Source organism: Mycetomoellerius zeteki, unplaced genomic scaffold, assembly GCF_001594055.1.
Source record: "Mycetomoellerius zeteki isolate Tzet28-1 unplaced genomic scaffold, Tzet1.0 scaffold324, whole genome shotgun sequence".
NCBI classification, from domain to species: domain Eukaryota; kingdom Metazoa; phylum Arthropoda; class Insecta; order Hymenoptera; family Formicidae; genus Mycetomoellerius; species Mycetomoellerius zeteki.
In genome coordinates this window covers 28,557-43,436 of record NW_017257310.1, presented here as the reverse complement: position 1 = coordinate 43,436, position 14,880 = coordinate 28,557, and the positions used below count along the sequence as shown (strand labels likewise).

The 14,880-nt window shown below is 37.5% G+C and overlaps 2 protein-coding genes across 4 annotated transcripts; both read right to left on the bottom strand.

Annotated features, from left to right (window-relative positions):
- Positions 1-1,257: 1,257 nt before the first annotated feature.
- LOC108725102 (serine/threonine-protein phosphatase PP1-beta catalytic subunit) lies at positions 1,258-10,023 on the bottom strand. 3 transcript variants are annotated; one of them, XR_001936740.1, is made up of 7 exons: positions 9,746-9,797; positions 8,720-8,791; positions 2,828-3,315; positions 2,630-2,728; positions 2,299-2,538; positions 2,031-2,199; positions 1,258-1,590 (listed from the first exon to the last, which is right to left on the bottom strand). XR_001936740.1 is itself a non-coding variant. In XM_018451889.1 (6 exons), the coding sequence occupies exons 1-6, from the start codon at positions 9,795-9,797 to the stop codon at positions 2,092-2,094; spliced, it is 1,059 nt and encodes a 352-aa protein (XP_018307391.1). In that variant the 3' UTR covers positions 1,258-2,091. The 3 variants fall into 3 exon arrangements, 2 of the variants coding, with proteins under 2 accessions (XP_018307391.1, XP_018307392.1); XM_018451889.1 differs by having other exon boundaries at positions 1,258-2,199; XM_018451890.1 differs by lacking the exons at positions 1,258-1,590; positions 8,720-8,791 and having other exon boundaries at positions 2,092-2,199; positions 9,746-10,023.
- Positions 10,024-11,626: 1,603 nt separating this feature from the next.
- On the bottom strand, positions 11,627-13,746 carry MRG15 (mortality factor 4-like). Its single transcript, XM_018451888.1, has 6 exons — positions 13,462-13,746; positions 13,218-13,335; positions 12,797-13,099; positions 12,508-12,720; positions 11,962-12,131; positions 11,627-11,888 (listed from the first exon to the last, which is right to left on the bottom strand). Exons 1-6 carry the CDS (start codon positions 13,487-13,489, stop codon positions 11,716-11,718), a joined length of 1,005 nt encoding a protein of 334 aa, XP_018307390.1. The 5' UTR covers positions 13,490-13,746; the 3' UTR covers positions 11,627-11,715.
- Positions 13,747-14,880: the final 1,134 nt, after the last annotated feature.

The following is a 14,880-nucleotide window of genomic DNA, read 5'->3' as shown; positions in this document are numbered from 1 at the left end:
CTGTATTTAATCAATGATAAACATGTTTCATCGATACCTCATAAATTTCGACGTATACATCATGTTTATTGATAATATTCATAAATATTTTGCCAATAGCAAATATTAAATCTCTAGAAAACACATTTGCGCATTATTAGAGAACAAAAATCCTCGCTGTGATTACAATCTCTCAAATGTCACTATTTAATCGGTTGCTGCTTCCGGACTGCAAATTTTCTTCTTCGTACATAATGTGATTTATAAGACTTCTCTGCAAGTTTCATAATGTAATAATATTTTAATAATAGTATTCTTGTCGAAACGCACTTTTTTCCAATATATGTGACTTCTGTTGCGCAGATGATCGCAAATAGTAATACAATGTCGCTTGTAGAACAAAAGCGCAGCAAGAAAACGTTATGTAATGCATCATTTTAAAAATCTATAAAACAATCGTATTACTGCAGCGATTGATCTACAGCAATGAATAGAAATTACATATCAAACTTGAGATCAATAAAAAAAAAAAGAGAACAAAAGCTGGATAAACATATAAATGTTTAAATAAATGCACCAAACGTTTAAATGCGGTGTGCCGTCGAAAGTTTTCCTGTTCAAAAATTAGTATGCTTTATTTTATCACATGAATGTCTCTTATGTCTAAACAGCATAAACATATATAATGTAACAAATGCAAAATTTCAACTCATCAAAGTCGAAATACACAGATCCGCCCGTAAAATTACTAATGAAACGTTCGCATAATTTGAAATAATCTTTACAATATGTGTATAAATCTTCCATAAATCGATAACAATGCGTATTTGCATTCACGTTTGCTTTTATCGCGAGAGTAAAAAGCTGAAATTCTGCATACATGCGACATATCCTTGTTTTTCTCTTCTTCACGATTTCCCTCCTTCTAGTATCTTTCGAATAAAGGCGTAAGTATATTTATCTTAAAAATACTAGCTCTCTGTGTTTCTCTCCGGATTTATCGCCCGAGAATAAACAACCTAATTCGTCTACGACATATCTCTGGAACGTGCAGTCACTATCACGCTCGGAATACTGCACATGACGATATAATTAAATTTGTAATGGGTAATGGTTTAAGAGAAAAAATAAATGGTCAAAAATATATATATATGTGTATATATATATATCTATCTATCTATCTATCTATATACACGCGCATCTCTCACGAAATGATGATATTTAAATTAGCTGCTAAAGCAATGATAAAAATACTATTAAAAATAAAAATAATATTAATAATATATAATAATAACAGCGAGTCTCATAATTACACTCAACATCAACAGTGGAAGCAATAAATACAAATGAGAATGATAAAATGCTTTTCAAAGAGCACTAGCTTTACACAAGGGATCACTTCGTTCATGGTAGATAATTGCCATAATTGCCGTGAAATTCTGAGAGCAATCCCTTCGTCAAATACGACGATAATTGAAACTTGATTCACCGCGAATTATTTATATTTCTTATCATGTTAAAATGCAATTGAGAGAGAGAAGTAAATCTTACACTTTTTTTTAGATTTATGTTTATCAGATTAGGTTAATTCTGTATCTCGGCGTCTTCGTGCTGAAACACATGAAAATCAAAGGCTAGATCAGATACACAGCATCCGAGAAGCTCGATGTTTTCGACAAGCGCAATCGGCTATAAAGCATTAAGAATTTTTGCAAGCCCATGTGTCCAAGTGATTCCATTAATGTATCTTTGAACCATAAATCAAGTTCACTTAAATCGTGTTTGTCCCGGAGTGCGTGTACATGTGTTGGAAACGTCGCATGCTAAGTATTACATCTAAATCATCGGTGAATCATTGTACGAACTTAAATATATCGAGCAACGTTCTACATTTCGCTTCCTTTCGCTCTCCTTTCGTTTCGTTCTTTTTTTCTGTTCTTTTTCTCTTTTTCTATTCAACTGATAATCGTGGGAAATAGACTCGTAATAATGCACATAAGTGGTCAGCTAGTGTGATTAAGTAAGCTTTGACAAGCATAAAGCAGATTTACCTAGCATGATAGCCTCCATTAAGGATAATCGCGTTTGTTGTGCAGGTTCGGTTGAAGGCTGTCATTTCTTTTTCGCTGGATTCCTTTGTGGTGTAGATGGTCTACCTGCTTGACCTGTGTTCATTCCTCCATATTGGTATTTTGCCTTCTTCTCCGATGGTTTTAAGATCTGATGGTTTCAAAAAGATGCGAGACATAGCGCGGTAAACTTGGATGTTGCATCAATGACATTAAAGAGGAATGAAAGGAAAATTCTCTCGTTAATTACCTGGAAACTACACATCAACGTTTCGTCAACGCTCATCATTCCGCCGGCATTATCAAATTCGCCACAATAATTTGGCGCAGAGAAAAGTGTGACGAGTTGTCGCTTGGCGAAGAATTCATAGCCATCCTCGACCACTTGATGCGCCCTGCATATGAGATCCATATCGTGACGATTCAGGAACTTCGACACGACGTCTGGACCGAATGTGAATGAGACTCCTCTATCGTTTTCACCCCAACCCTAAAACATTAATATCCGGTTATAAAGGAATCCTTACTATATTAATCTAATCGGTGCGCGTTGAGATTTGCTTCACATAAAAGGATCTCACCTGAACATCTTTATCAGGATCGGACCATAAAAGATCACAGAGGAGACCGGTATCAGGTACATCAGTTGGACGCATGATTCTTCTGATTTGCTCCATTCCCTAAACAAGACAAAGTATGAATGTATATTTATTGTACTTTTACCTAATCAAATAAGTTTCTTTTTATACAAGAAAAGAATCTCTCGTTTCTCTAGTCACCTGCAAATCAGGACTGAGCCCGCCATGGCAACAGAAGATTTTTTCATCGATAATCGCGGCGATCGGCAAGCAGTTAAAGCAATCTGTAAAGGTCTTCCAAAGCTTGATGTTATATCGCCGTTTGCACTCGTCGTAAAAACCATATATCCTGTTTATGCTGGCGCATTCGTGATTGCCGCGCAGCAGGAAGAAGTTCTCCGGATATTTGATTTTGTATGCCAACAGCAAGCATATCGTCTCCAAGGATTGCTTCCCTCGGTCAACGTAATCACCCAGGAACAGGTAGTTCGCCTCGGGCGGAAAGCCACCGTACTCAAAAAGCCGCAGCAGGTCGGTATATTGGCCGTGTATGTCGCCGCAGATCTTAAGCGGCGCCTCCAATTCCAATAGGATCGGCTGTTGCAGGAAAATTTCCCGCGACTTCAGACAGAGACCACGTACTTCGGCCTCCGTCATGATAACGGTCTTGCCCGGTCGACATCCTCTGACTGTGTATCCAGAAATGTTGGTGATTAATCACGTTATTTTATTCGAGATTGCAACGATCCTTCATTAGTGCGGTGAATTAATCTGTTAGATACTTGTTCAGAAAAATAATAGCAAAATAAATATAAAAGCACGAACTTGTTACATTTATTGTCACAATACGAATTTACAGCTGATTTCAATCTCCTCTTAAAGACTTTTAGATAAGGCTTCGAGATAAGAGTCTATCTATAACGTAAGAATAGGCAGTCTATCTCTGGAAAAAAAAATCAATAATGCCATTGTCATGTATAATTAACGCCATACTTATATCACATTACTTATACCGTTACGCACGTATTGCTTCTGGAATTACTCGAGCGTGATACGCCAATAATACATCATTATCCCGTCAATTTACCGCGAGTCTCTATTGAGACTCGTTGCCTTCGAGTACCCGTTGCCTTCGACTCACCGTACGTCGTTACGCACGGTTATGCAATTCTTTGATTCACGTTGAGTAGAGAACAATAGAGAAACACGGTCGGCTGTATCGACGTTCTTGTTACTAACACCGGTACAGTCGAATCGATAATAACGCCTAATGAGGCATTCCCCATTTCTGTCTACCGCACTAATGAGGGATGGCCATGATACTCTTTCTTACAGGTACACCGAGCATAACTCTACTTTGGGGTCATGGAAGATGATTAAATTCTGCCGGTATTAGCCGTCTCAATAAACAGGGGTGATACACGATTACAGATTACGGTGAGGCCAGATCATCTTTGCCTATTCTCGAGCACTTTGCACATGGGTACAATCACGGTACTTCCGGCGTGGTCTACGGTGGTATCGCATCGATTATAATAGCGTCAAAGGCGTGAAATTACTGATAAGCTCGTTGGATAATGGATATGTCTCGGGAGTGTGCGAGCCTCTCTCTCTCTCTCTCTCTCTCTTTCGATGAGAGAGAAAGGGAGAAAGAGAGCTATTTTCGACACGGGTTGTACCTACGATTCAACATTACGGAAAACCTAAAGTTACGGTACCACTCAACTATGGATTCTGGATCATAACTGGATCTATAACGCTTCTGGGTGATTCAATTTCCCTCAAGTTCCTAATTTCTAGTCTAGCTCAATTTCGCACGATCACAATGCCACGTAGAGTAAATGCATCACTGAACAGATCCATGCATATCTCTACAACCGTATGAAATAACACGACTGTATTCTTACTAATTAAATTAGTAAAAAATTAATATATTTACTAATTAAATTAGTAAAGGTATTTATTGTTTGCACAATTATAAGTTAAAACGACGATTTGCTGCAAACAACCGATGATTTTAAAGAATTTATCTAAATTTAAATATTGTATTTCTTTTTCATATCAACATTAACTTTTATATCTGAAATGCGACAAAAATAATTTAGTTCAGTAAAAAAAAAAGTTGAATTATATCGGATCTACGTATTCACGACTGAATTTATTTACTGTGATACACACGTATCACAGTAAATAAATTCACTAGCGCATTTAGCCTTAAACACTTGATAAAAGTGCCGAATATCTTTAGATGACGTCATTCGACATTCAAAGCGTTAATAAGCGGCGAAGGCAAAGGGAACAGGTGATTTTACCGACATCCAGTGCAGATCATCTCTCTTTATGACGCTATGGATGTGTCGTCAATCGTTATTTATAGGCATAAAAGGGAATTCACGGTGCGGCTGAACTGAGTAGTCTGATACTGGCTATCGGAAAACTGCATATTAGCAAGGTCACGGCGACTATAGAGCGAAGATGCAGAGATTCCATTACCCGGGAGAGAAGCTATTGTCACTTTGCTATTACATGGCAGGCATATTCCAGGCGAAACGCTGGAAATGTCACTTTGCACCACCGCGTAGTCATCGAATGCTTAAAATAAGTGCTTAAAATAAGCCGAAATGAAAACAAACAGATTTCTTCGGAGATCTGGGACCACTTATAGACGATGCGAACATCTCGTCGCGTACGATGGCTCGAGTTAACAATTTATGAAATTTATGTGAAAATTTAATTACAAGAAAAACTCGATATTTATATATATCATGATATTTATTTTTGAAACGGATCTATATAGAATTTAATTGGAGAATTTCTTTATAGCTCTGTCAGCCTTCTTTTCAACGTAAAATTTCAATAACTTTATATAAATAAATAAAATCGATCCTACAAGGTAGAGAGAATATATAGAGAAAATATATGATAAATCAGAAATAACTTGTCCCTGAAGAGGTTAAAAATAATTGTAAGGTCTCGTTAACGATGACTCGAGTGCGAATTTTATATCGCTTCAGGGACATGCGACGTGAACGTACTCATTACATTAAATTTTCAGCATCAACTGTATCGTCACATTCGATAATTTCAAAAAATTCAGAATTATATATATATATATATAAACATGATAATAAATTTTTTTTAAATCACAAAATTGATAAAATTTCCACGTTTCTTATCACTTTCATAAATCACGCATGCGCCTAAGATGAACTTCACCATGAAACACTAAGAATTTAAAATAATTTGTCCCTGAAGTAGTTAAAAATAATTCGTTGTTGTCACGTTAAACTGAAGTCTTATGAGTAGAGTTGATATTAATGAAAGCTCAGGAATATGTTCCCCAAAGTTAATAATTGCTAGTTTCGAACTGTAAATAACATCAAATATATATACAATGCAATATAATTAAAATTGCTTTCTCAACTTATAAAATATCGTTCCATAACAAATATTACGTTAAATATGATACGGCTATTAAATGTTTGCCTTAAATGTCGTGAGATACATATTTTAAATACGTATCTCCAACATTTTCTCCAATCACAAATGCATTAACTCAACCATTAAAACTAATTAATATTAGATATGTTAAATTAAGTGTTAATCTAAACGATAATGGCATTACATCGTAAAACACAATTGATATGCGCTCACATAGATAACGATAAATTACGCTGATAAGATATTCGTTTCAATCAAAAATTATTTGAGCTAACAAAACCTGCGCCTATACGTATAATAATTCAAAATTACGATTTTCAGATAGTTTATAATTTTAAGATTTTGCATTTTAGGGAAAAGTAAAAGAAAGGAAAATGGAAGTATTATATTCGAAAAATAGTGCGAGAGAAGGAAGTATAATTAAAGCATTTTGCTACGAATTACGGATTGCACAAAGACATTTATTATACCAAGCGTGCTCTAACATTTAAGCATCTAACACCTGCAGTCATTGTTGCTCCATTTTTACGTGGATAAAGCATTTCAAACGAGAAGGCTACGAGTGCGAAGGGGGAAGAAAGTGATCAATCTTAAACGATAGGCTAAGTGCATCGACAGATCCAGAAATAATTTCGAGTGGTTCGAGAAGCGCTTTGTGTGGATACTTATATTCCAAATAAGATTATATAGATATTTGTCTTTGAGTAAGAGCGTGTAGCTGTCTGAAGTCTAAAGGGAGGCTTCGATAGGATCGACGACCGAAGAGCAAGCAAGAAGGATCACATTTAGATCCCACGTGTAAGGGTCAGTTCTCCTTTACTTGGAAAACAAAAAAAAATCAAAAAAAAAACGAGAGGAAAAAAGAGTCGAGCGAGCAGACACGCGACAATGAGAGGCAACGGCCCGTCATCCGCAGCGCGTGGTCTAACGCTAAACGTGGCTACCTGAATGTCACTTGAACCATCCTCGTGTCATCCTCTTTACGTTAGAATGATAACTTTTAAAACACTACGATCTACTCGTTTCTACGAGAACTTTAATATTATTGCAGCTTTAAACGCGACGCCTAAACATAAATTGCTTTCCACTTACGTGATAGATAAGTGGACCTCTAGAGTCGACTCTGGTTTCCATTTAATTTGTGTCAGAGCGTGTGTCTCGGGTCTGCCTGATTTTACTTTGGTTTCAAAATAGAAAGAAAAAATATAGACCAACTTCTATTTAATTACACGCAAGAGTGATTTTTCATATAGTGAAATTAAATGTTATACATTTGACGTAATTATTACTCTAAATTTTTTTAGATGAAATCTCACTTTAAAAGAAAGAAAATTAAATCAATCTTGAAAAAGAGTGGCTCAATTTTCAATCTTTAAGAGAGAATATAAAATTGTAGATCAACTTATCTTTACATTTACCTAAACAAATTGTACCGTTACTTAATTAATTTGTATTTCTGAGTTGTTCGAGACAATGGCCGCATAAAGTAGAATGCTTATTTTGCAACAGTTGGAAGTTTTCTTCGCTGAGAGAGGACTCCTCTAGATTTAAAAATATAATCCAATCAGCACGAAGAAAACTTCCAACAATGGAAAATAAACATTCTGCTGAACGCGGTTATTATATTGAATGCATCGCTTCTTCCTCAACTTCCACTGATAACCGCTTTTTGTCAGTTATCATTTTCCAGCTCCGGATTCCAGCTGATTCAAGACGGTCGTTAAAAGTCATGTAAATGGAAAACAGAAATCGATGTAAAGACAAACATGATAATGACTTTAAAGCTATAAGAATGAGTTTCCTTACTCTTATCTCGTGCTTAACAATATGCAATTGTAATGTGGAAGCCACGCTTAGAGATAACCTGCGACACCAAGTAAGCAGACGTTTACATGCTATAAGGCCGCGGGAACAATAACAAAATACAAAAGTCAGGGAAGCTCGACCAAACGAACTCTCTAATAGCGAATTCTATCACTTGCATTATACTAGATTAGTGCGTATCAAAAATTTAATATTTTAAATAAATAAATACTCAATATAATTGAGTTTTTAATCTCATTGTCAAAGTTGATTATATTATGCCATATACTTTATGCAAAACAGCCCTTTTATGTCTACTAATTTAATGCAAGTGACCGAATTCACCATAAAATTTTTAGACTGAATCTTATTCCGAAGAGTGAAATCTCACTCTTAACCCTTAATACACACGATAATTTTCCAGTCCTTCATTATGACACAATAGGTCATTTATGTCTCAGGTTAATTTTCATTACTTTAACAAATATATATACAAAAATTATTAAGTAATTCTTAATATACTTTGGCATCTTTAAAAAATATTTGCAAGATTGTGTATTTAAAAAATGATATATAAATGTTATAACTAATTACTTGATCCTAGTTTTTGGAAGAAAAGAAATATGCAGACCAAGAATGACTCAATCGCGTGTACTAAGAGTTAAAGATTGAAAACTGAGCCATTCTTTTTCAAGACTGGCTCAATTTTCACTCTTTAGAGATTCCACTCCAAAGAAAATTTAGAGAATGCAGGATAATTCTACGTGGAGAAGTTTGTCGTTTTCTGTTGTTGTTGTAATGATAGTGATGGTGATGGTGGCTGGTTATTGTTGTGTAGTAGCTGCGTACCGACAAAGTCCGACGAGAAAATATCTTTTAGCTTGGCTTTCTTCTGAACCTGGTCTTTCTGCGTGTGGTATACTTTACCGCACAAGGGGGTTCCCGCATTCGCGTAGCATGAGAGAGAGAACAAACAAAAAGAGAGAGATTTGTTTCTTCTTTTTTTTTTCTGCGGCTAAAGAGAACGAAGGGATAAAAGATCGCGCGGTGGTCAGCGACGCAGGGCGAGGGGGGTGATGCGGTGGCGGTTTGCGCGGAGGGAGAGGGTGGGCTCTTTAAGTCGCGAGAAGTGGATGGAGTTATATCGTAGAGTGAGAAAACGAACGCGACCAAGACAGCGAGATAAAGAGAGAGAGAGAGGAAAAGAGAGGCAAGGGAGAAAGATGGAAAAATAGACATAAGTAACTCGGAACGAGATCGAAAGAGGAAAAGAGAGGAACATCGAACGGTCTCATTGTTTTTTTTTTCCACTCAATTTATGCATCGCAACGGCGATGACCGCGAAAGTTTGACGGGCAAGATCGATATCCTCCCTGCGTCTTTTAATCGGAATCGACGGGGAAGTCGCGCGCGACGACACGGAGCAAGGACGCGCGATCGGAGTACCGCGTCACGGCTCCCGCGCGATACGCACTCTCGGAGAGCGAGGGAGACGGAGCGAGAGGGCGAGCGAAAAGAGGGCCGCGACGCGGATCCTGGACCCGGTTCGGGACCGTCGTACGACGACCGCGAGAACAGGAGCTGGAGCGTATACGTGCATTCGACGCGCGGGAACGTGGGACGTGAGCGCGTCGCGTTCCAATCGCGAGGAGTTGGAGGCGTTCGATTTGACTCGCGCGTGACGTCGCGTCGTGTCGCGTCGCGTCGCGTTCGTGTACCCGGGTCCCGGCTGCGCTGCGGTGAAATTTTTGTCGGCCGCGCGCGGACGAAAACGCGCTCGCGACGTACACGACGGCACGCGCGCGGCGACGGCAAAACGACGCGCGTCGTACAGGCGTATCTCAACACGTCGGTCGTCCCGTCGTAATCACGTACCTTCCAACAATCTCTGTATCAGGTTGTCGATATTCAAGTCGACATCCGCCATTTTTTCCTGCCACTGACTGACTGGCCCGATGTTCGCGGACTGGCTCGTACTCGCCTGGCGCGCGCATTTGCACCGCCACGACGCGAGACGCAACACCGGCGCGTCCTAATAGGTGTGCGTGCCGTTATCGACTACAGATTCTCGCCCGGGGCGAACGACGGACGATCTTCCACGTCGAACGTTAGCGAGAGACTCGAATTGTCTCGAATACTCGATCACGTCGATGCGTACGAGCTGTACCGAGATGACCGACCGACGTCTAAGGCTACGTTTACACCATGCATTTAGGCCGCGACCTATACAATAGACATCCTTGTTTATCCTGTATATTAAACAAAGACACCTATCGTATAGGTCGCGGACTAAGCGTACGGTGTAAACGTAGCCTAATAGAGGCTGCGGTCCACTTGACGCTATAAACGCTTCGAATCAGAACAAAGAATTTTACGAATTGACTAATCAAAAATGTTCGAAGCGTTTGTAGCGTCAAGTGGACCGCAGCCAGAGTCCGTTATAGGGAGCACTATAAGTGCCGCTCGCTGATTGGCTGTTTGTGAGTGTCGATTAAGCGGATTGGTCATTGCATCCGTCAGATAAAAAAATCGATTATTCGGAACTGTTGATAGACACGGATCGGTTATTTGACGAATTTTGATTTTTCAAATTTATTCAGATTTCAAATTTATCTACAAAATATTGTACTGTTCTAATTATTATTTTAATAAATAATTAATGTTTTATGTTGAAAATATTAAATGAAAATGATGCTCGTGCGCATAAAGCAAAAAAAATGTTAGAAGACTAAGGAATAGTTTATAGTGGCCGTAACCGTATGCTGTATGACGTAATCTATAAAAATGGACCAATTATCGAGTATTCCCTTCTTACCGTCGAATGAGAGAGGAATACTTGACTGTGATCAGTCAATTTTTACAGATTACGGCATACTAGAGTCTTATATATATAAAGAAAAGCGATATCGAACCCTCACCACCAGATCGGATCCTTACCATCACTCCCTACGCCGCCATGTTTCGACCGCTCTAGTGTCGTAAACATAAACATACTCCAACGTTGGACTCCGTTATGCTTAATTCACACTGGACGCAGCAAGCGTCAAGCAGCAGAGTAGCAACCAATCAGCAAGACGATATTGTTTACGCCACTGTAATCGCCTCACTGATTGGTTGCTGCTCCGCTGCTTGACGCGTCCAGTGTGAATTAGGCATTAGCAAAATGAGCTCTGTATTTCATTACTTTAGATCTACAATAAATACTTTAAGCCGTAAAAAATTGACCAATTAAGCTGGCGGCACACGATGCTTGTTTTCTTGCTAGATTGCTAGCTAGAATAAATTCTTGCTACCATATTGGCTACGATGCTGACACTGTCAGTATCTTTTTGATATGCTGAAACATTTGCAAATGTTAATTTCAAGCTGCAGGAAAATATTGAAAGCTGCAATCAAAGATCTTGATTTTGACGAAATTGTGTTATTTTTAATGTGATTTTCAATATGTTTCTATCAGATCACTATGAAATAAACATTTGCAAATGATTCAGCAATATTCAGCATGTCAATGAATATAAGAAAACATGAAACATCAGAAAGGTTACGTTGTTTAGGCCAAAATCCGATAATTTTATGCATCCTCCTTAATATCGCGTTATGTATTTGAATTCTAATTTCATCATAATTTTTTTAATATCGTCATCTTTGTTTCGCAATAATTTATTTATACTATTATTATTAAGCTAAATTATTATACCACTTCATTTAAAATGACGTGATTATACGATAGTTGTGTGAAAAATGAATTTAAATAGCATCCCATGTATAAACAGATTGTCATATAAAATATTTTGCATATAAGTAATACATTCAAGTACAAATTTGAAAAAAAATAAACTGATAGTTTAACCATACTTTCGATGATAATCCGGTGATGGATCTGTGTAATCTTGTTGAAGATTGAAGAGCACAACATTGTTCTTTTGCAAATATTGCAGAAAATCGTGAAAATGCGACAGCAATAACTGTATACTCTTCTCGTCCAAAGGCGTATAAGAGAGCATACCACCGAGTCGTACTACAAAGTTAAAATTGTCATTTGAATAATGTCAGTTAAAAACAGTAAACATTTTATCAAGAATACGTTTTACCGAATAGTCTAAGGAGATGGAACGCTCCATATAACTGACTTGGCAACGTTTCCGGATTGTCATTCATTATCTGTATAAACTGCGGTCGTTCCCATTTATACAATAGTTGAAGGCCCAATGTGTTATTAAAATATTCCCGAATACCTTTCGTTATTTCCAGCGTGCTTTCTCTGAAAACAGAGTTAATGCTTTAACTGCAATTATAGTTTTGCTCCCTTTGTTTGTAATCTAGATCTTTTTTTATCTAGTCTAAGTTTTTTTATTGTTTTTTTTTCCAGAAAATGTAAAAAAATTCATTACTTTTCGACGTTCTTATATTAGTAAATAATTTTTTAACTCAAACGTTAAAACGTTTATTTTATAAAAATTGAAATTTGATTTAAAAAATGAAGAAATTTGAGAGTAAAATTTTACATATGCCAAAAAAGACCCAGATTGTAAACAGATAATTATCATGACATGTGCACATATGCAAATATAAAATGATTTACAATCTTCATTATTCAATAAAATAATAAGAATCGTCGACTTTCAATTGCATTATACCTAATGTCATTAGGTTTCCCTGATGATTTTGTGTCTACGTAATCATCTAGAATTTTGTCGACTGTATTTTGTACAGGTAACGCAGGTAATTTGTGATGCTTCAGTATTATTTCGGATTCGTCTATTAGCACGAACTTCAATTCTTCAGGTAACTTTATTTTAACCTCTATTTTCGTAAGATATTCTTCAGTCTCACCAGACGGCTCTAACCGACTAAAAAAAAAAAAGGATTCTTTCAATAAACTGTAATACACAATTGTAAAAAGACATTAGATATTATATAACAAACCTTCGTTTTTTACGCGGTGGTTCAGACACAGACTCGTGAGAAGATGAAGGCATTACTGAGCTACTTGTACTCTTACTAAAACGACTCATACTCTTATCGGCGACAGGAGTGCTCGATCTACTGTCTGCATCTTTTTCTCGACCTCCTTCACTCCTTCGACCCTGTGTTTTCGTCGCTGTGTTTCCCTTTTTGTTCTTCTGAGCAGATTGCTGATTTGAATGCACTCTCTGAACCTCTTTTTGTTTCTGTACATTTGCCTCATTATATTTGAGCACTCTACTCTCAGGAACCCATTCATCCCAGCTATTTTTTTTTTACAAATATATAATTCAGTATATGGTTCAACTTCATTAGCCCAACAAAAACGTTATATAAATAATCCTACATATAGTTCACGCACACATATATGTAAAAATCTTACTTTTTATTCCAACCAGCATAATGAATAAGATATTTAACTTGTTTTTCCTTGGTAATAGATGACTTCAAACACTTGGCTTCATAGATCAATGGTCCATGAAAACATAGAACTTTTTCTCCTAATATATAAACCATAATATGGTAAATGTTAAGGAGACCCCGGTATTCATATTAACTCAATTCTCACATAAAATCAAAGATACAAAAAAAGAATCTTCAACTACAAAGAGAATAAGAAACTGTACCTTCTTGAAATTTACATTTCGGTGGCATTCTCGTATCTTGTATGGCGCTTATTGAGCTTACTTTACCTTATCAATTGTCAATTGTATATTAAATTAGACAAGCAACGGCAGGAAATGATTAAAGCCTGCGGCACACGATGCTTGTTTTCCTGCTGGATTCCTAAATTAGAATCTTGCCATCGTATTGGCTGCGGTACTGATAGTGTCAGCATCGTAGCCAATACGGTGGCAAGAATTTATTCTAGCTAGTAATCCAGCAAGAAAACAAGCATCGTATACCACCGGCTTAACTTTTATGTAACACTTTCAAAATAATATTCATTTTTCGACCATCGAACGCTCGGTGTTTACATCAATCGTGTTCTGTGCGTTCTGTCTTGATTTCTTTTACCTCAGGGTTGGCTTAAGCCGGAATCAGACTACGCATTGAATATTGAGATTGAAGATTGAAAGATTGAAATTTGACCAATCAAAACAATAGGATCCAAAATTCTTTTGTCCTCACTGGTCAAATTTTAATCTTCAATCTTCAATTTCGATCTTCAATGCGTAGTCTGATTCCGGCCTAATAATAGGCTATAATCTGTTAACTTTTTCCGTATTCTGTAAGGGTGCGTTTCCACAAGAAATTTTACCAATCACAATCGAATTCGAAGAGAATAATTGACTATGATTCGTCCATTTCTTATGCGGGGTCTACAATAGAAGTCGTAGCAGTCGTAGGGGCTTAAGTCGTAGAAAATTGACCAATCACAGTCGAATATGAGAAGAATAATCGACTGGGATTGGTCAATTTTCTACGACTTAAGATCCTACGACCGCTACGACTTCTATTGTAGACCCCGCATTAAGCTGGTTCTACATTATGCGAGGTCTACAATAGAAGTCGTAGCAGTCGTAGGGGCTTAAGTCGTAGAAAATTGACCAATCACAGTCGAATATGAGAAGAATAATCGACTGGGATTGGTCAATTTTCTACGACTTAAGATCCTACGACCGCTACGACTTCTATTGTAGACCCCGCATTAAGCTGGTTCTACATTATGCGAGGTCTACAATAGAAGTCGTAGCAGTCGTAGGGGCTTAAGTCGTAGAAAATTGACCAATCACAGTCGATTATTCTTTTCATATTCGACTGTGGTTGGTCAATTTTCTACACCTTAAGACCCTACGACCGCTACCACTTCTATTGTAGACCCCGCATTTGTCGCATCGCAGTGTCGCAACACGTCGCAAGCGTTGTGCTCCAATCAGAGTCGAACTACATTGATGTCGATTGAACCGCAATGCTTGCTACGCTGCGATGCGACTAATGTAGAACCAGCTTTAGGCAGCTTAAGGGCGCGTTCACACCTTGACGGAAAAGCAGTAGCTAATCACAACTTGCGCTGGTAGTAAGTAGTACAAAAAGCCGAAATT

What these genes read in the sequence shown, in the direction of transcription:
- MRG15 (XM_018451888.1), bottom strand. Translation starts at nt 13,489, where the DNA reads ATGCCACCGAAATGTAAATTTCAAGAAG. An exon ending in TATGCTGGTTGGAATAAAAA is followed by an intron (nt 13,100 to 13,217) that starts GTAAGATTTTTA and finishes AAAAAAAAATAG; the next exon opens with CTGGGATGAATGGGTTCCTG. An exon ending in GGGAAACCTAATGACATTAG is followed by an intron (nt 12,132 to 12,507) that starts GTATAATGCAAT and finishes CTCTGTTTTCAG; the next exon opens with AGAAAGCACGCTGGAAATAA.
- LOC108725102 (XM_018451889.1), bottom strand. Translation starts at nt 9,797, where the DNA reads ATGGCGGATGTCGACTTGAATATCGACAACCTGATACAGAGATTGTTG. An exon ending in GGCTCAGTCCTGATTTGCAG is followed by an intron (nt 2,729 to 2,827) that starts GTGACTAGAGAA and finishes TGTCTTGTTTAG; the next exon opens with GGAATGGAGCAAATCAGAAG. An exon ending in ATCCTGATAAAGATGTTCAG is followed by an intron (nt 2,539 to 2,629) that starts GTGAGATCCTTT and finishes TTAATGTTTTAG; the next exon opens with GGTTGGGGTGAAAACGATAG.